This window comes from Lissotriton helveticus, chromosome 4_1 (assembly GCF_964261635.1).
Source record: "Lissotriton helveticus chromosome 4_1, aLisHel1.1, whole genome shotgun sequence".
Classification (NCBI taxonomy): Eukaryota; Metazoa; Chordata; class Amphibia; order Caudata; family Salamandridae; genus Lissotriton; species Lissotriton helveticus.
The window spans coordinates 1,251,691,277-1,251,713,521 of record NC_136063.1 but is presented as its reverse complement, the minus strand read 5'-3'; the positions used below and the strand labels follow the sequence as shown (position 1 = coordinate 1,251,713,521).

At 44.0% G+C, this 22,245-nt stretch overlaps 1 protein-coding gene across 1 annotated transcript in view; it reads left to right on the top strand.

The window, feature by feature from the left end:
• Window positions 1-22,245, top strand: part of KDSR (3-ketodihydrosphingosine reductase) — a 332,881-nt gene that overhangs the window by 144,453 nt on the left and 166,183 nt on the right. Inside the window, exons 4-5 of the mRNA XM_078687801.1 lie at window positions 1,721-1,786; window positions 11,782-11,877. Of these exons, the coding sequence (XP_078543927.1) occupies window positions 1,721-1,786; window positions 11,782-11,877 (162 nt within the window). The remainder of the gene's footprint in view (window positions 1-1,720; window positions 1,787-11,781; window positions 11,878-22,245) is intronic.

Genomic DNA, 22,245 nt, shown 5'->3' with positions numbered 1-22,245 from the left:
CTGAGGAGGGTTTCACATTAAACGTTTATTCTAGAGTAACTCAAGAATACACACGCGCTGTAGATGCTAAGGATTATATTTGTGCTTATTTACCTACTTCAGCTACTGAGGATTTGACCTACTATTGTATTCAACTTGCATACACAGTTACATGTAGTATATTGCTACGTTTATTTTATAGTCCAAATCATTGCTTTTTTTTTCAATTGTGAATTCATCTTTTTCGGAATCTTCTTTTCACAAAAGAATGAATCCTCATCTACAGGCCATGGAGATAGAAACAGCTTGTTTTTTTCTTCAGGTCCACTTCAAGGCTAGACACTGCTGAGATGTGAAATAAATTTGGCATTTGATTTTTATTTTATCTAAGCTTTAGATGGGCAGTCTGCAAAAGTTTGTGTAGTGATTGTAGTCACTTACCAAAGCTAGTAGTTGTGCATTCCCAAACAACGGACTTGACAGCATCTCAATATTTCCTGTCACTGAGGATTACTAAAAACACATGGGGCATTCCAGTTCTCCTCAGAATTGAAATAATCTGAGATAATCAGACGATCTTGTATAAGAACGTGTATCAAGAATGAGAATTGCTGACGAGAGGGTTCTAGTTCCTGGCTGAAGCACAACAAACGGAAACTAGGTCCCAGAATCTGAAAGCTTACGTTTTATTCTAGTAGTGCAGAGAAAGTGAAGAGTGTCTGCTTTTCAAACTGGTACCAGGGTGCGGCAGGATACATGGGAGACCTCCTGCATTTATCCCACTGTGCCACTTTAGGAGGGGTGATCTAGACTCTGATCCACTGCTAATAACTTATTTAAATTTTACCTTTTTCACTGAGAAAACATATTTTGCTCCAATTTCTTTATCTGCGTTAGAGGTCAATCAGTCTTCTCCAAAATTTACCCTTTTCGTCTTGCAACATTTGTAATTCAGCACTGTGTTAAAGCAGTCACTTATGGTTTTTTGCCACTGTCCGAGCCATTGCCACCGAGGAGGATGGTGAAGCACTCCCTGTTTCAACACCCACAACTCTGGTGTGAGTCCCCACAAAACCATGCCAATTTCCAGTCCACTCTCACTGCAATTAAATTCTGCCGTTAAATCAGAATTATTAAAACATCCCTACTGCAGCAATACCTGCGAGAGCACACCTCCGAAAACCCTGTTTCAAGAATAACCATATTCATGTTCTGTTTTATATAGGGATTTTGGGCTCACTTACATGTACTTTCAAGTTCCTGGCAGTTACTTTTCCATGAAATTGTATGTGTTTTTCTGAACAATAATGTTGTCTCCTTGTATAATAGTGCCAATTTTCCGTTCATGGTGGTCTTCTGTCATGACACTAATTGTACTGGATACCAAAGTACCTTCCTGAATTGATCCTCCAAATATCACAGCCCCACACTACATCACAAAGCATCTTCAGTTTCTCCTGTAACTGCAGAAAGCGAATGCTTCACCATTTATTATGAAAAGTTTGATGATTAAATGTGAAGGATTCTAGGGAAGTTTGCGCTAGCAGATTATCCTTTGGTGGGTGAAGTTGCCTAAATGGCTCTTGATACTCAATATACTATGTGTGACTATCCTGCTGTATGGCATGTTCACTGATTCCATCTGTAGCTTGCAATGCCAAATATTAGAATTCTAGTTATGTATCAGAAGGCATTACACACTGTAATTTTCATCTGTCTTATCTTACTCATTCTTTGATAGGTTGTCCTTTGTATATCTGTTGATGTATCCAAAGACTACAGACAAGTTGAAAGTGTCATGAAACAGGTGAGGCATTTTTTTCTTTTTTTTTGGACTACGTTAATCTTTATTTGGTATCTTTATCAACATGCTACTATGCCCACTTGGCTTCAGACTTTCCTTTCTTTCATTGATTTAGAGCTGGAACAGCTGTAATGACTTCTCAGGAAACAATGACAAAAGTTTTCTACAAGGGTCACCTTCACCATGTGCTGTATATAGAAAACGGAGGGAAATGGTGAAGAGTTGTGCGACAGTACAACACATGTCTTTACCACTCATTTTTTTTACCAACCAAACCAGTTTTTCAAAAATGATTTCCCCCCTTCTTAACCTTCCCACTCTGTACTCACCTCATAAACTTACCCTTACCACCATATACCCCAACTCTAAACTGTAAAATAAATAACCTTACCACCCTATACCATACCCATAAACCTAAACAATACCCTTGCAACCCTACAATTACCCCCTCCTAAACCCTAAATATACGCTTACAACCCTATACCCTTACACTATATATATATATATATATATATATATATATATATATATATATATATACATATATATGTCAGCTCCGACAATCCCTCCCCACAATCCTTGGGAATTAGGAGGCAGCACTCCAAAGATAGATGCAAAGATTTTAATCTCACAAGCGCTTTCGGCCCTATACCCTTACACTATATATATATATATATTCCAACACGAACAGCTATATTCAGCTGAAAGACGGAGAGCACACAAGTATCCTTTCAATGTTTATTTGAAGACCCCTATATATATATATATATATATTATATATCACTGAAAAGGTCACATAGTCTTCATAGATAGGCTCAGATTTGCTTGTACAAAACCAGTGAAATGCAACAGTTGTAGTTACCTGAGATAGTTATAATAATAATCCACATTTGTAAAGCGCGAACAATCACCCGAAGGGGTCTCCAGGCGCTGGGGGCCATCGGGAAGATTAAGCAAGCTATTGCCCAGAGTCACATGGTGCTGGGATAATCTACTGCCGGCACCAGGGATCGAACCGTGATCCCCAGATTCCAGCATCAGTCGCCCTGGCCGTGGCGCCACACCTCTCAAAAGTTATAACTTTTCCCCTACATTGCACTGCTTATGACATCACATATTGCAAAAACAACAAGTGATGGACTGAATGTGGATCAATGTCACACACTCCCCCAGTCAAAAGATCTGGGCCCAAATCCATCGTTTTTTTGCACTCCACACCACCCTGGGTTAGACAATGGCGATATGCAAATCAGCTCTGACCCTGTTGCCCCATGGGAACAGTCCAGTCCGAACTACAAAAGCCATGTCCTTCCCAGAACGGAATCAAGCATCCGAGGACCGGACCGGTTTCGAGGTAACACCTCTCTTCAGCCCGGCTAGCTTGACTCCAAGTGGTGTGGAGTGCCTGGGACCCACGTCTGGGCATCCCCAGCGCACTTAGGGCGGCAATTGCAAAAACAACAAGTGATGGACTGAATGTGGATCAATGTCACACACTCCCCCAGTCAAAAGATCTGGGCCCAAATCCATCGTTTTTTTGCACTCCACACCACCCTGGGTTAGACAATGGCGATATGCAAATCAGCTCTGACCCTGTTGCCCCATGGGAACAGTCCAGTCCGAACTACAAAAGCCATGTCCTTCCCAGAACGGAATCAAGCATCCGAGGACCGGACCGGTTTCGAGGTAACACCTCTCTTCAGCCCGGCTAGCTTGACTCCAAGTGGTGTGGAGTGCCTGGGACCCACGTCTGGGCATCCCCAGCGCACTTAGGGCGGCAATTGCAAAAACAACAAGTGATGGACTGAATGTGGATCAATGTCACACACTCCCCCAGTCAAAAGATCTGGGCCCAAATCCATCGTTTTTTTGCACTCCACACCACCCTGGGTTAGACAATGGCGATATGCAAATCAGCTCTGACCCTGTTGCCCCATGGGAACAGTCCAGTCCGAACTACAAAAGCCATGTCCTTCCCAGAACGGAATCAAGCATCCGAGGACCGGACCGGTTTCGAGGTAACACCTCTCTTCAGCCCGGCTAGCTTGACTCCAAGTGGTGTGGAGTGCCTGGGACCCACGTCTGGGCATCCCCAGCGCACTTAGGGCGGCAATTGCAAAAACAACAAGTGATGGACTGAATGTGGATCAATGTCACACACTCCCCCAGTCAAAAGATCTGGGCCCAAATCCATCGTTTTTTTGCACTCCACACCACCCTGGGTTAGACAATGGCGATATGCAAATCAGCTCTGACCCTGTTGCCCCATGGGAACAGTCCAGTCCGAACTACAAAAGCCATGTCCTTCCCAGAACGGAATCAAGCATCCGAGGACCGGACCGGTTTCGAGGTAACACCTCTCTTCAGCCCGGCTAGCTTGACTCCAAGTGGTGTGGAGTGCCTGGGACCCATGTCTGGGCATCCCCAGCGCACTTAGGGCGGCAATTGCAAAAACAACAAGTGATGGACTGAATGTGGATCAATGTCACACACTCCCCCAGTCAAAAGATCTGGGCCCAAATCCATCGTTTTTTTGCACTCCACACCACCCTGGGTTAGACAATGGCGATATGCAAATCAGCTCTGACCCTGTTGCCCCATGGGAACAGTCCAGTCCGAACTACAAAAGCCATGTCCTTCCCAGAACGGAATCAAGCATCCGAGGACCGGACCGGTTTCGAGGTAACACCTCTCTTCAGCCCGGCTAGCTTGACTCCAAGTGGTGTGGAGTGCCTGGGACCCACGTCTGGGCATCCCCAGCGCACTTAGGGCGGCAATTGCAAAAACAACAAGTGATGGACTGAATGTGGATCAATGTCACACACTCCCCCAGTCAAAAGATCTGGGCCCAAATCCATCGTTTTTTTGCACTCCACACCACCCTGGGTTAGACAATGGCGATATGCAAATCAGCTCTGACCCTGTTGCCCCATGGGAACAGTCCAGTCCGAACTACAAAAGCCATGTCCTTCCCAGAACGGAATCAAGCATCCGAGGACCGGACCGGTTTCGAGGTAACACCTCTCTTCAGCCCGGCTAGCTTGACTCCAAGTGGTGTGGAGTGCCTGGGACCCACGTCTGGGCATCCCCAGCGCACTTAGGGCGGCAATTGCAAAAACAACAAGTGATGGACTGAATGTGGATCAATGTCACACACTCCCCCAGTCAAAAGATCTGGGCCCAAATCCATCGTTTTTTTGCACTCCACACCACCCTGGGTTAGACAATGGCGATATGCAAATCAGCTCTGACCCTGTTGCCCCATGGGAACAGTCCAGTCCGAACTACAAAAGCCATGTTCAGTCCATCACTTGTTGTTTTTGCAAGGACATGGCTTTTGTAGTTCGGACTGGACTGTTCCCATGGGGCAACAGGGTCAGAGCTGATTTGCATATCGCCATTGTCTAACCCAGGGTGGTGTGGAGTGCAAAAAAACGATGGATTTGGGCCCAGATCTTTTGACTGGGGGAGTGTGTGACATTGATCCACATTCAGTCCATCACTTGTTGTTTTTGCAATTGCCGCCCTAAGTGCGCTGGGGATGCCCAGACGTGGGTCCCAGGCACTCCACACCACTTGGAGTCAAGCTAGCCGGGCTGAAGAGAGGTGTTACCTCGAAACCGGTCCGGTCCTCGGATGCTTGATTCCGTTCTGGGAAGGACATGGCTTTTGTAGTTCGGACTGGACTGTTCCCATGGGGCAACAGGGTCAGAGCTGATTTGCATATCGCCATTGTCTAACCCAGGGTGGTGTGGAGTGCAAAAAAACGATGGATTTGGGCCCAGATCTTTTGACTGGGGGAGTGTGTGACATTGATCCACATTCAGTCCATCACTTGTTGTTTTTGCAATTGCCACCCTAAGTGCGCTGGGGATGCCCAGACGTGGGTCCCAGGCACTCCACACCACTTGGAGTCAAGCTAGCCGGGCTGAAGAGAGGTGTTACCTCGAATCCGGTCCTCGGATGCTTGATTCCGTTCTGGGAAGGACATGGCTTTTGTAGTTCGGACTGGACTGTTCCCATGGGGCAACAGGGTCAGAGCTGATTTGCATATCGCCATTGTCTAACCCAGGGTGGTGTGGAGTGCAAAAAAACGATGGATTTGGGCCCAGATCTTTTGACTGGGGGAGTGTGTGACATTGATCCACATTCAGTCCATCACTTGTTGTTTTTGCAATCACATATTGCTTCACTAATGACATGGTCAGTGACATCACCATTGACATCCGGTGATTGAGTATTTTCTAAAAGTTTTTATGTGTTAAACATATACTAAGGTACCACAAAAGTTAAATTAGTATACTTTGCGCACTACTTTTGAGTTATTCCTTTTTTAACATAGTTTGTGATACGCTGTGTGTATCCGTGTGTGAGTGGGTGTCTGAGTGACTGTACAGGTGTGTAAGTGGCTGTATTGGATGTATTAGTGGGTGTGTGAGTAGCTGAGTTGATGACTTGGGTGCTATGTGAGTGGCTGTACAGGGAGTGAGTGGGTGTATCAGTAACTGTATGGGTCGGTGAGTTGGGTGTCTGGCTGTATGAGTGAGTGACTAAGTAGTTGTATAGGTAGTGAGTGAGTGGCTGTTTGAGTGAGTGTTTGGTTAAGCGAGTTGGTGTACGGGTGGCTGTAGAAAAGAGTGAGTGTCTGGTATTGACCGTATGGGTGAGTGAGTGGCTCTGTTGAGAAGCTGTATGGGTGAGTGGGTGTGTGGGTGTCTTTAGAATTTAATAGCTGGGTGTCACTAGCTGTATGGGTGAGTGTGGCTGTGTGAGTGGCTGTATGGGTGAGTTTTTGTATGATCAGGGTCAGATTGAGTGGGTGTGCGTGTCTCTATGGATAAATGAGTGTTTGTGTAAGTACTTGTATGAGTCTGTTAATTGGTATGTGAGTGGTTGTGTGGATGTATGAGAGGTTGTTTTGGGGGTGAGTGGTTCTGTGGAAGATGTCTTGAGTGATGTCTTTGACCGTCTTGAGTGATGTAATATTTGATGTCATTAGCAGTGTATTGCAGGAGCATGAGTTTATAGTTAGCTCAGGTATCTTTAACTGCTGAATTTCACAGGTTTTGTACAAAAGAAATTTGAGCCAAAGTATTACGTTTTTGTAACCTCAGGGTTTTTTTCAGTGAATTTCTAAAGTTTTTTAATTCTATTTCCTAACTATAAAGTCCCAGTAACCTTTTGTTTCTTTTTAAGTGAATTTGTAAGGTTTTAAAAAAAATGTATTTCCTAAAACTGTAACCACTAACCTGTGACACTAAGGGGCAGATTTCGATGTCAGATGGACCCGAGCACGTCTGACATCGATCTAAAACTGGGACCGACAGAACTCCTGTTGGTGGTCCCAAACCAGCAATTAGGATGCGACCGAACACTGTTCGGTTGCAAACCTATTCTTTACAATGGGAGCATGCATTCCGACCGTTATGCATGCACTCATTGTGAAGATTTGAGGTGCAGTTCATCCCTGCACCTGGTGGCAGGCACCTCAAGGTGCCTGCAGCCGGGTGCAGGGACCAAAAGGGTGGCACCGAAGGTGCCCCCTAGTCCACCATCCGGAGGCCTTGCACCCATGGGGGCCCTGCTGGGGTCCCCCAAAGTCTGATTCTCACAGCCTTTCTGTGTCGGAAAGGCCGGCACAGAAAGGCTGTAGGAATCTGGCATCGTAATTCCTTGGGCAGAAAGAGCCGCCCATGGGATTACATGACCCTTTCCAAATGGCAAACGGGATCTCGGAGCCCGTCGCATGCCGTTTGGAAGTCCTGTTCGGATTAAGTTCCAACCAACTCCATCAAAATGGGTTGGCCGGAAATTATTCCATACAGGAGGCATCGTAATCGGCCTTTTAGTGTGTGAGTAAATGCATGAGTGTCCCAGTGGGTGTATGGGTGTCAGAGTAGGTTTGTAATTTGGTGTGAGAGAGTATAAGTGGGGCTGTAAGTGGGTATATGAGTGTCTGAGTGTGTCTGTGAGTGGCTGTGTGAGTCTCTGATTGGTGGGCAGTAAACTCCACTCTGCTGGCAGAGTTTGCGGAGTTTTGCCACTCTGCGCTCTACTTGTAACGAGGAGTTCATAAAAAACTCCACCAACTTCATCCCCCAACCAGTAGTGCACCAGGAGGCCCCTTTCAAGAGTGGTTAAGAAAGGGGGTGGGGCCTCCGACATAGTCTGAGCAATCCGGCTGTGGGGGACTTAGTTGTGTGTATTTTGCCCCTGGAAGGTGGTGGTCCCTGGGGTGGGGGCGGGTCCGCGCCCCGCCCTCTTAATATTTCTTTAGTATCGGGAGGTGGTGGTCCCCAGGGCTCAATGAGCCGGAGGAGGTGGGGCCTTGTGCCTCTCCCATTTTTTCTAAAAATGACCCCGGGACGTGGCCCACCCTGGGGCCGTATTCAAAACAAGCAGGGGAGTCGTCGCTTTAAAAAAAATGTTTACAAAATTCCAGTGGATTCTTAGTTGCATTTTGTTTTTGTGGGAAAAACAGTACTTTTTGGTTCTTTCAGGCCCATAACCCGAGCGAAGGGTTCAGGGTATTCCTATTTTGCCCTCTTTTTTAAAACATTTTTTTATGGGAATCTGCTTAAGCAGAGTCCCAAGGTGGCTGCCAACACTACCTGTTTGAAGTGTTCACAGCCAGTCAGATCTCATTGCCACTCTCCCACCAAACCTTAAATATTCTTACCTTGTATGGTAAAGGCATTATGTGGTAAATGATGCATGGTAAAGGCATTGTGCAGTTATTGAAGATGCTATTCTAAACGTTCATTTAGTAATTTTTGTTAGTAGTGGTTAATATAAAGGCCAAAAAATACAATTTAGGAGAGGGTCTGAGGCTATCTTTAGAGACCTGCCTGGATATATTGCCCCATTCACAACCTATAATATTACCAATATACAGGGGTCTAAAATACACTGATCATGTTCTGAGCTCTCAAAACTCCGCAAGATCCTAGACATCTACGCTGCTACTAATAAGAGTTCTACCTAAATGAAAAAAATCCTATTTAGAAAACGGATTCCCATCTCTCGCCAATTGGTGACAGGCTTCTTCATCTGGGACTCCTGTTTAAAATCACTCTAGTGACACTAAGGGCTACAACCCCATCATAGAGATCGGGAGCCCGAGGATGTTTTTGTTCTAACAGTAAATTACCAGAGGGGAGCAATTGACTCGTGTGGGAAATGAATGCAGTGGTAAAACAACAAAAGTGACATGTGATTTTAAAATTGAACTACGTCAGACCCTGTGTTTATTCTGGTCTCTCGCAATCCAAACTAAAAGCAGTGCAAACGACAGTTTGTAACAAATAACTGTCTGATGTTTAAAAAAAAGGGTCAACATGTTTCAGCACAGCTGGACCACATTTTGTCCAATGCCTTCTTCAGGACCATCTAGAACTTTGCTACTGCACAGTGTCATGAAGTGAAAACTAAAAATCTAGTGATAAATACAAATACATTTGAGGTGGTTGGAAACGATACAACCGGATCACCTGTAATCAGGAATGTATAATCCTTCCTCTGTACAGGCCGTACCACTAACGGAATCTATAACACAATGAAGGACATAAGCGCAATGGTTTTGGAGAGTACAGTACTTACATGCTTAGAACAAAACATAAAGTGCGTTACAATCTCATTGTCATCCACCAAAACCCAATACTGGGTACATGCTTCTCATTCTTATCCGATATGCATGAGGAGGATACTTCACCTGGCTACGGCTCAGGGAAAAAGGAGGCATCGGTCTAAGAGAAAAAATAGGAAAATCCCTTATTCAATAGGACATCCTACCAATCTCAACATCCCATAGCTTGCCCATATGCCGCAATCACAACACGTTAACACATGTAACACAAGATTAAAAGACTGTTATGTATCACATAATATGACTCCTTAATGTGAAAGATGTAACATCCCTGGAGTCATAACCACGTACCTATATCCCTTTTCATTAAGCTTTATTATTGTGTAGCTAGTCCCACTTCCTAAAATGGTCTAGTGGTCATGTCTATGGTGTTATTGCCCGAGCCCCAAAATACACCAGCCATGTCTCAATCTACTGTTCAGAGTCGAGGATTCACAGTATGACACATGCTAATTGGCAATCAAAGTATCAACATATGCTGTTCAGAGTAATGATATTCTCCTCGTCACCCCAAAGGTGTATGGTATCAGGCAAGGGCCTAAAGAATAATAATATGCCTACACAGATAAAATAACACCATCACAATGGTATCCTATAGGCCGAGTCTTGAGGCAAGATAACACGCAGCCCTCCTGTGTGTGGTAAAGCCCTAACGGGCGGACAGTATGCCAGAAAAAAAGGGGGCAGCACACAGGCTTACCTTTCTGTCTGTACCTCTAGGCGGACATCTAAGCCGACGGGGAGGTACCGGTGATTGTGAGCCGCCATCTTTAAAGCACCAAGCTCACACCATAGCGTCATTGGATGTTGCGGCTCGTGATGCTTCCTCTACGTGTCACGGGCATCATGGGAATCGTAGTATCCCACTCGCGTTATGCCTATAGTTTAACACTCGCAAACTTTATTAACAACACAGCCAGAGCAAGTGTACCAAAATAGGTCTGGTTTATGATCACCTTATACCAAATCATGATGTAATGCTCTATTTATTCTTTAAATGTGATACATAAGTCTTTTTAATCTTGTGTCACGTGTTTACGTGTTGTGATTGCAGTATATGGGCAATCTATGGGATGTTGAGATTGGTAGGATGTCCTATTGAATAAGGGATTTTCCTATTTTTTCTTAGTGGTGCCTCCTTTTTCGCTGAGCTTTAGCCAGGTGAGGTGAGGTATCCTCTTCATGCATATCGGGTAAGAATGAGAAGCATGTACCCAGTATTGGGTTTTGGTGGATGACAATGAGATTGTCATGACACTTTGTTTTGTTCTGAGCATGTAAGCTCTGCACTCTCCAAAAACATTGCGCTTATGTCCTTCATTGTGTTACAGATTCCGTTAGTGGTGCGGCCTGTTCAGAGGAAGGATTATACATTCCTGATTACAGGTGATCCGGTTGTATCGTTTCCAAACGCCTCAAATGTATTTGTATTTATCGCTAGATGTTTAGTTTTCACTTCATGACACTGTGCAGTAACAAAGTTCTAGATGGTCCTGAAGAAGGCATTGGACGAAATGTGGTCCAGCTGTGCTGAAACATGTTGACCCTTTTTTTTAAACATCAGACAGTTATTTGTTACAAACTGTCGTTACTGTTTTTAGTTTGGATTGCGAGAGACAAGATTAAACAAAGGGTCTGTTGTAGTTCAATTTTAAAATCACATGTCACTTTTGTTGTTTTGCACTGCATTAATTTCCCACACGAGTCAATTGCTCATCCTCTGGTAATTTACTGTTAGAACAAAAACATCCTCGGGCTCCCCGATCTCTATGATGGGGTTGTAGCCCTTAGTGTCACTAGAGTGACTTTAAAGAGGAGACCCAGATGATGAAGCATGTCACCAATTGGTGAGTGATGGGAATCCGTTTTTCTAAGTAGGATTGTTTTCATTTAGGTAGAACTCTTATTAGTAGCACCGTAGATGTCTAGGATCTTGCGGAGTTTTGAGTGCTCAGAACATGATCATTGTATTTTAGACCCCTGTATATTGGTAATATTATAGGTTAATATGAAGGCACCATGATATGTTCCCTTTCTACCCTTAGAGGTTTGAATTTCCTGAATGTCAGTGGAGTACATCTATTTATGTCATTGAGGGGAAGTAATAGTGCACGTACAGTTTCAGTGACTAGAGTAAGAGACTGCACCATTACTGCACAAAACACATTGATTTGCTTGTTGCTGAAGATCCCCTGCCCCATCCCTTAGACTGGCTAGTAAAGTGGTTGGTGTAATCAACAGTTTCCAGACACATTTGTCTCTGACTGCGAATCAGGTTTATTTTTTCTTTTACATTGTTCCTTCTTTTTACTTTATAAAAACATTGGTAAAAATCCATTGATTTTCTTTCCAGGCTCAAGAAAAACTGGGACCAGTCGACATGCTTATAAACTGTGCTGGTATTTCGGTTGCTGGGGAATTTGAAAATATCGCCATTGATAATTTTGCAGTAAGTTTTAAAGTTTGTTACTTTGAAGTGATTGTGATAAATATGAAAAATGTTAATGTTTTAATTCTTAATCAAATCTATATAAGCTTTATTCGATTTTATTCATATAAAATCACAAAAGCAGTCAGTCAATAAAACTTTATTTGGTTTTTTTTTTCAACCATAAAAATATACAATTAGCAGCATATCATTCAATTAAAAAGCAAAGACAAGTCCGTATCATCAAAAGTGTAGCACATCTTCTTCATGCCTAAATAACACATTTCCTTTAAAACAAGCGGCAAATATCATCCGAACATTGTTAAAATCAAGTAATTCATACATGTGCATCAAGTCCTTCCGATATATCACCTACAGTACTGTTATCCTTTAATTGGCCAATCTTGTATTATCCTAAGGGGACAACTTACAATATTTACTCTGTACATTTGAGGAACACTTTAACTTTATTCATAAATTTCCCCATGGCACAGGCTATATCTAAATTCAAAATTCCTACTAAGAGGTTAACAGCTTGCATCCTATTCTTAATCCTGTATTTTTTAAAAATCGGACATAGAAACTCCCTTCGTATATCTAAAATCTTCATACAATCTAGTAAAATATGTAAAATATCACAGGGGGTACGTAAAGTGCAAGGGAATTTCCCATTGCTGTCTATCATTACATTTTTTAACCCCATTATTCGCATAGCAGGGGTTTATCCCAATTCGCACTTTTAACACTTCACGCCTTAACCCCTTGGGCGCGGGCGCGATTCTGCGCCTGTGCGGCCTTTTTGATGAGTGGGCGGGTTCATGACGGCCCCCAGCCGTCATCAGCACACGCCCACCGTGCTGCATGACGGACGGGGGCCGTCATCAGAATGGAAGGGGTTAAACAGTTGCTAGGTAGTCTGTCTACATAAGGATAATGTAGGTCGTTTATCCAGGCCATGGTCATATGGGACCCTGAGGTTTTCTGGTCATGTATACGAGACATTTCAAACCCTAGTGACCTAAGTTCTTTCTTATCTATTATTAAGTATGGCGACTGAGGGCATAGCCTTAAACCAAGCACTCCATACTTTTTCCTAATTGAGTCTCTTGCCTCTTTTGCCCAGGACAGCTCACTGGTGGCAATTTCTCCTTTGCACCATTGGGAGATTTTTCGGGCCTCACCTCACCCTAAACGCTGCCAGAAACGTATTAGGGCCATGCAGGCTGTTATGGGCCAAGAGGTGATTCCCAGCTCTAGTCTTGCTGCTTGTACCATATATGATCTTGGCAACGAGAACAGGCTTTTTAGGATATTTCCCTCCTCTTTATCCCAACAGTTTTTGCCACTTAAATAAAGTACCTCTGCTCCATACAGGAATTGTGGAGGAACCATTGCTAGGTAGGCCTTTATAACCGGCCTATCCGTCATTTCTCCACATACACTGTTAAATCTTTTTAGGCCTTTCACAGAAGCCGATGCCCTCAATTTTAAGGCTTCCAGGCGGGTATACCATTTCAGGTTACTCGTAAACCACATTCCCAGGTATCTATATTCTGTTACCTTCACGAGTGAGTCTGTGCCAAGATACCAGGAGAACTTTATTTTACTCCTACCGAAACATAGGATTTTGGTCTTCTCCATGTTTGCTACAATTTTTTTATTTAAACCGTATTCTTTAAACATGTTTAGTTTTCTTTGAAGACCTATCTCCGTCTGGTCCATAATTACCAGGTCATCTGCGTATAATAAGCAGGATATATGATTTCCTCCTAGTTTCGGGCTAGCCTCTCTAACCTCTCTTAATTTTATGGGCAGGTCAGCTAAGAACAGGGAAAAGAGCAAGGGGGCAAGTACGCACCGCTGCCTCAGGCCACTCCCAATCTGGATCCTCCCAGATAATCCTCCCTCCTCATCCAAGATGATCTGGGTCCAGTTATCAGTATGTAGGGCTTGGATCAAGGCAGTTAAATCCCTGTGTATTTTGTACCCTACCAAGGTTGACCACAGCTGCTCCCTGCCCACAAGATCGAATGCTGCGCGGAAGTCCACAAAACAGCAGAATAGATTACCCCTCTGTTCGATCAACTTCTGCGCGATGGACCAGAGAGCAAAATAGTGATCCACCGTTGAGTGACCTTCTTTGAACCCACCCTGAGCTGGGGGCACTAACTGTTTATCATCTGCCCAATCTCTGAGTAAACCCAAGATTATTTTGGAGAAAACTTTTTTGCCTATGTCCAAGAAATTTATTAAGCGATAGATTTTAGGGGAGTTTACGTTGCCTTTTTTATGTATTGGTCTTACAACAGCCCCTTTCCAACTATCTGGCATAGTTCTGGTATTTAATATCCCCTGGAACATATTCGAGAAGAACTCTGCCCACCACTCTGGATTCGTTTTTATAATAACAGCTGGTAAATTATCTGGGCCGGCAGCTCGTGTTAAATTTAGCCTAGCTATTATGCTCCTAATATGACCTGGGGAGAAATGCTCTTTTACTTCTTCTCTGACTCCTGGCCAGCTATTGGATATTATTTCCACCATCCTTGGCCATTTACCATAAATTTCCTCAAGATAAACCACCCACTTATACTCTGGTATGGAGACACTGCAGGGTCCCTAGAACTTTCCCCGTACAACCTTGTATCAATTTCCAGAAGCCTTTCACATTTTTTTCTTCAATTGCCTCAAGTAAATTCATCCAGCATTTATCCTTATACGATCTTTTTTTTATCTCAAATAATTGCCTTATATTTTATCCTTAATTTCTGAAGTTCAAATAATAATACATCATTGTATCTGCCTCTAAGGCTTCTTTCATGTTGCCTAATACCGGCCTTTACTTTACGGCTTGTTATTAGAATGTAGTTTAGCTTTACTTACTAACTCATGATTACCGCGTTTGATTTTTATCCTGAGGCATTCTACCAGCTGCCTTATTATATCTTCACACCAGGATATATCCTCACCTGGTAGTAGGTTTTCTAATGCAAATGTTAACTGGAGTGCACTCAGTTTTTTTATATATTCTTCTGTAATCCGAGTTGTAAGTCGCTTTGGGTATTCAACCTGTACTTGTAACGCTTTTTGTCTCTGTGGGGCCCTATTTACATGTAAATCTATCAACAATGGGTAGTGGTCACTACCTTCCACCCTAAGTATTTCAAAGTGTTTAATTAAATGAAAGCTCCATGCCTGAATAAATACATTGCCTATGGGACACATTTGTTGACCTATTTTAAAGGTGAGCTTTGCGGGCCGAACCGCTTCCTTTCTTCCATTAGCACAGACCAGGCCCATAGGCCCCAGCAGCGGTCCGAGCTCCACATCTTGGGTTGAGATGTCGCAACTGGGAAACTTAGCAAACACTACGTTATAGACTCTTAACAGATCACTCTGCCAAGGGTCAATTTTTGGGAATTTAGTCTGTGGTTAAAATCGCCCAGTATCAAAAGCACATCTCTAGGGTGAATATCACATAAGCCCTCCAGGTCCTTTTTTAAATGTTCCAGGTCCACTTTATAGTCATTTATTTTGCCTTTCTGTATATACACATTTACAATGCATATACCTTCACCACCTGGGTTATAAGCAGTCAAAGTTTAAAAACATTTAAAAACATTTCATGATTTATATATAAAATAAATGTACACAATACAAAAGTGCGTGCATATGGAAGAACATTGGTCTGAAAAAGATTATGTGGAGGGTAAACAAGTATAATTAGAGCAATCCTACATGATTTAATTTAATGAATTCTATACTGTTTTCTAAGGAAAGTGAATGTTAATACTTTTCCTAGCTCTCAGTATACGCTTTAAAAAATCAGCCATGACTCCTATACAATAATCACTGTCCAACAATTGTAAATATAAACAAGCATTGGCATAGCCAATAGGTCTCGTCTTTGGGACCTGCTGCATATCTAAATACTTATAAGGTCCCAAAGGCTAGACCTATTGGCTATGCCAATGCTTGTTACGCTTCTCGTCACTCACTGGTTGGATACAGAGGAGGTAGAGGACAAGTTGCTTCTATAAAACATGCTGAAAATAAATGTCCTTGGTGAAACCTCCTTACTTTTAAGCAAATGCTGCCAAATTGTGACACTGAAGGTCCCGTCAATGTTCGACAAGCTGGCATTTGTGCTGCTTTAGCAAAGCCAACATTTCATTGTTATTAAGAATGAGCAGAGGAGGAAATGTCTCCACTTCATGGAACAGGGAAAAGAAAGGCAGCGCGCCAGAGAGCTGCCAATTCCCAGCTGAGGCCTCGACGACAGACAGCCAAACCAGTTGAAAGACAGACAGGAATGACCGCCAGACACCATCCGAGGCGCTTTGCATGTCAAAGCGAGGCCAAGAAATACAGAGGCTTATTCTTCGAGTGAAATGTCTTTTCATGCATGAGTTGAAGAAGAGATTCACGACATTTAAAGGCCCAAGAAATTTTTTGGCAGAGAACTTAGCAAGTAAGCTTCCAAGGTATGTCCCAGTGAATACAGATGCACATGAAACTTAAGAGCTTGCTGTGTGAGGAGCATAACCGTTTCACATGTTCAGCTCAAGATTAGTTCTGAACACTCGACTTGTGAAACACAAATCAGGTTTGTCATTTGTAAAGCTGATCTCCTAGTAAAAAATCTTTTGAACTTCCACAAAATGACTTGACTTGAAAGCTTCCATAAAGTCACTGTAAAAGTTGCACTTGCTGCTTTGAGACAATACTCTAAATGCACATATTTGATGTGAACTCCGGGGATTATAGTCTGAACCAAAATGTTTAGGAAATGTGTAGAGATCCCGATTATATAGATGCTATCCTTTTAACTGTGTGTAAAGTCAACAGCCAATCTAACAAGCGCGGGCACCTCGCGCTGAAAGGAGGTAGCAGGGGGGAGGGGAGAGAGGATTGAGCCTGCGCTTCCCTTGTGGGAGCGAGAAAACCTATGTTGCCAGCAGGAGCTTTCAAACATATGTTACCAAAGCTCGCTCACGCAAGGGAATCGCCAAACGTGCATGCATTGCCATTGAAGGCAATGGAACACGTGCACGTTTTTGGCTGAAAACCTGTGCCGATGAATAAAGGTCTTTTGCCTATGCAGGGCATGTGCGCTGCGCCGGCGAGACCTAAAAAGCAGTTTGATATTGCCTCCAACTCCCTCTTCTCAGGAGAGGTAGGCTCCACCTGGATCTTTCCTTAGAATAAAATTTACAAATTAAAATCACATGAATAGTTGATAGCTAATCAGTCGATAAAATGTTCTGAACCTAAAACGTGTTAAAACATATCTGTTGTATCCTCCTGTACAACGTAAAAGATATGGTTGAATGTCATATGGTGTTACTGACAGTTGATGTTGAACAACCGCATGCTTGCTCATTTCTAGTGCTAACCTGTTTTTCTCAAGATGGGTCATAAAAATTACTTTAAATTCCTTCGGAAAGATGGAATTTAGAGTCTCTTTTAAGGTGTAGTAATCTGGACACCCAAGATCACATAGAAAGTTTTTTACATACTTTAACCAGGTAATCTCAGTTGTATGGTCCAAAGTCATTGAGTTCTTTAATATTTGCTTCTTTAAACCTGTACTTTCGGAGGTCCAGATTCGCTGCCAGAGTAACACTGGTTGTATCTTAATAACATCTAAGATGTATGAAACCCTCAACTCCATATGACAGTTAAAAACAGGGGAACAAGCAGGTACCGCTAAAATCAATCTTAAAAACACATTTTCAACTTATTGAATAGGTGAACAGTCCTGAAAGCCTAAAACTCCTGCCCCAAAGGTAGCTATGCTTACACATTTTGCCTTGTAAATTTTTAGGAGGATTTCGGAGAGTACGATTAAAAACACCCAAATATGTAAATGTGTTAGTAGATTCAATTCTACTTCCACCCACTCGGATACTACTGCAAGACATAATAAAAGTTTTCTTCGCATTCAATTTTAACCCCAACTCATTCATAAAACTGATATAAGATGTGAGAGCCTTTTGTAAACCTTTCTGTGTGCGTGCCATGAGTACTGCGTAGAGAAGGTAGACTATCGGGCGTTTATTGACACATGGTGGATCGCTGGCATTTGACACCAATTCCTGTTCTAAAGCGTTCCTATAAAGAGTGAACAGGAATGGAGCCAAACGCAACCTTGCCTTACTCCTCTCTCCACTTTAAACGACGCAGTATATTCCCCGTTAGTTCCGTACCAAACCTTGGCACTTGTCCCTGTGTACAGTTGTCTTAAAAACTGTACCAGTGCCGGTTCTACCTTTAAATCAGTCAGAATGGTTCACAGCTTGCTGTGAACAACACAGTCAAACGCAGTTGTAAGGTCAACAAAAGCCAGGTAAAGTCTCCCAGCTTTAGCCTGAGTATATTTTCCGATTAATATGCTAAGATTGAGGATCTGCTCATTTGTGCCTAGACCTGATCTAAAACCATACTGCACATCTCTTAAAATACTATTTTTGCCAGTCCACGTTTGCAACCAGTCTAAAACTATTCTACCTGCTACTTTCATCAGGGAGTCTAATAGAGAAATCGGGCGATAACATGCAGGGTTTTCCCGCCCCCTTTTTTAAAACTTGGCACAATTTTTTTTATTTTATTTATTTTATTGGCATTTAAAAGAAGAAGAAGAAAAAAAAAAGAGGAAATTAACATCATCATTGACAATAATCTATGGCGGCAGTTAAAAGAAAAGCAAAACACAAATACATTGGTAGGATGCACATCAATCATAAATCAAATCAGCACAGGAAAATGGAACAGGACAGAGCCCTTGCAAACATCCAAAGCCCACAACTCCAGGCAACTGCAGGATAAGAGGGTCTCCCTAGAGTATAGTCGGGTACAATCTCTCCCGTGGACAAACGTCAGTGTCTTCTCCCTCCCAAGGTATGTCACTCAGGGCCCTACTGAGGCGCAGTACAGGACGTCTCATGAGGCGACTCTGCGCTTCCATCCGAGTCAGCCCCCTTCTCCCGTTCAGTTGCACCTTCCCCCACTGAAGCATCTAGAGTCAACATTCCGTCCAAAACCAAGGACCAGAAATACTTGGGCCTGTTGCGTGGTGGCATCAGGTCACTATAAAGCTCAGATTGCGTGCAGCAGTATGTCAATTCTCTAGACCAGGACTTAAGAGCGGGAGAGGGCCTCTCATCCAAGCGCGTGCAATGCACGATTTAGCTATAAGGAAAGCCATGTCAATTAATCGGACGATTTAGCTATAAGGAAAGCCATGTCAATTAATCGGGCGCAAGGGCTTCGAATAGCCCAATAATGCTAAGAGCGGGTCCGGGGCCAGTGTCAAGTGCACAATTCTGTTGACCTCCTCATATCCCGCGTGCCAAAAGGAGAGGACGACTGGGCAGGACCAGGCCACATGCAGGAAACCAGCGATCTGAGCACCGCACCTTTCGCAATTCGGGTTATCCCGCAACTTGTACCTGTATAACCTCTCAGGAGTATAATAAGATCTATTCAGGTACTTAAAGTGAAGAAGTCTGTGACGTCCATTCAGTGATATCTTTCTGGTGCTAGTACAACAATACTGCCACATCTCCTCCCGCAGCTCAATTTGTAAATCAAGTTGCCATTCCAGTCTCGGTTTCGCATATTCCGTCGTTCTCTCAGATATGGCGATGCGATATAGATTAGTTATTAATTTAACGGGGGACTTAGCGTTGACTACATAATCATATGCCGTAACCGTCGGGGGCTCCTCCATATCATTCCCCAAAAGCTCTATCAATGCGTGTCGCACCCTATGAAACTGAAAACGTGCCAGCAACGGGAATGGAGCGTCACCAGATGCAATCCCCACCCACGTTCGCGCCATTCCCCCCTCAAACCGGTCCCCCATATTGTGAATGTTCAACAGACGCATCGCCGATGTCACTCCCTTTTCCCTACACGGGGTCAGCCAGGCGCACCATTCTATTGCCGCCTTCGGGGCATACATCAGGGTGCACGCCTGGATATCCATCATGTAGTGCCAAGCGTGCGTGACCGAATTCAATGAGTCCAGAATCCCCGTACGTCGGTCCCGAGGTTTCGATAACAGCGCAGGTAATGGGGTCGGATCTGCAACAATCGTTTCGATGCGCATGTGGGGGATATCTAGTGGGCCATGTACCCAATGATGGGCGTGGGCACTTTGTGCAGCACGATAATATAGTTCCAGATCCGGGGCGTTTAGGCCGCCCGCATCATACGGACGAATTAAAATACTCCACCCTAGGCTGCTTCCCCGCCCATGCCAGGTGAACCATTAGCGCCTGTAACTGCCGGAAAAAGTGGGTCGATAAAACCATAGGGATGGTACTGAACAAGAACAAAAATCGTGGTAGGACGATCATTTTCATGAGCGAAATGCGCCCCAGGAGTGATAGCGGAAGAGTGATCCATTTCTCAACATTGTCCTCTAACTTGGAGATAGCTCTACCATAATTCTCCCGTAGAACGACCTCCGAATCCGTATGGAGGCGAATCCCCAGATAGCGCACAGCGTCCGTAGTCCACTGTAGTGGGTACTCCGGGTCGAATTTCTCCGTAGCAGGTGTCAGTGGGAACATAATGGATTTGTTCCAGTTAACATGAATTCCCGAGTGGGAGCTAATCAAGACCACTTCGCGGAGAACCGGAGAGAGGTGTGCCACTAGATCACGGACATATAAAAGAGTATCATCCGCGTAAGTGGAGACGATCAAATTATATGTAGGGAAACGAATGCCCCTATGGCTATGGTATTCCCGATTGCACAGGCGAGGGGTTCGGCTGCAAGCGCATATAAGATCGGGGAGAGGGGACAACCTTGCCTTGTCCCCCTGCCAATCTTGATGGGGTCGGTAATTAGCGAACCAATATGTATTCGGGCCGTGGGGGAGGAATATAGCACCGCTAGGAGTTGCAGAAACAACTGCCTAACTCCCATCCGACCCAGGACATGGCGAAGTAAAGGCCACTCAACTGAGTCAAAGGCCTTTTCCATGTCCAAAAAAGCGGCCACTGCTGATACCTCCGGGCGCGTATGTTGAAATGCTGCAAAAACCGTTCTGAGATTGTACGTAAGATTACGAGTGGGGACAAAATCGGCCTGCTCCGGCGCCACCAGTGTGGTGACCAAAGGTTGAAGACGGTTGGGGAGGAGTTTAGCAAATATCTTCGCGTCCACGTTCATAAGGGACAAGGGGCGATACGACGCGCATTCTCCCGGGTCCTTGCCAGGTTTAAGGATCGCAACAATTATCGCCTCTCTCATAGAAGGCGGCATGGCGTCTCAGATCTCAGCACAGGGATGCTCGTCATATCCCTGCTCCGTTTAGCGAGTCTCGCAAGAACCGAGCTCGGACGCTCTCCCTCACAGTATGACCAAGCAGTGGCGTATTTGCCCAGGTGCTTAACCTCAGCATCCACCTCCTCATTATACTCCTGCAATACCCCTGCTATTGCTTGAGTCCGGTCCTCACCGTTGGCCTGGAGTCGCTGGAGCTCCAAATCCCTGAGTTTGGATTCTAAGGTTTGAAGTCTGCCCCTAATCGATTTCAGCACTCCAGCATGTTTAGAAATAGTGATACCCCTGACATATAACTTAAATGCCTCCCAGACAGACTGAAAGGAGTCGACAGAGCCCACATTAGCCTCAAAGAAAGTTTCAATAAAACTTGGCACAATTATAGACTCTGACCAGGTGACATTAAAACCTTTCGCACAGCAAGCTTGGAGGACCCGTGTTAACAACGGAGACCATAATGACGGAATTTATTTAAACCAATAGATTGGCACCCCGTCCGGGCCCGGGGCCTTTCCAGACTTACTGGCACTTATGGCCTCTAATACATCTTTATGTGTAATCCAAGTCAATCGATAAAAAAGGAGCAGCACCCCTTCCGGCTGGTTCCTGTAGTCTGTTTCACCTTCTCTGTCCCCCTGCTGGTTATAGACAGAAGAGAAAAAGTCTACCAACGTTTTCTCATCTATTGCCACTTCTATAGTGGGGGCGTCCGACTTAGTGATACAAAAAATGGTGCCTTTACAGCCCGCCAGAACAAGGAGCTATCTTTCCTCAGTGAGGCCTCATAGAGGGTGTCCCATGCTTTTTCTGTTCTTTCTTCCGTAGCCTCCTTGCCTCATTATAAAGCTTCCTACATCTCCTAACTTCCTCCTCGTCTCTCACTGTCTTATGAAGGGCCTCCTTTAAATTTGTATATGTTTTTGTACAACTAGAATCAAACCACCCCTTCCTACGAGGGATGTGTACCCTTGCTTTCCACATGCAACAACTTTTTAACAATTGTTGTGATTTGGGAGAATGAACTCCATATCAATTCATGAGAACTAGATTTGTTCAAACAATTTAGTATTGGATCATACGCCTTAGTGACG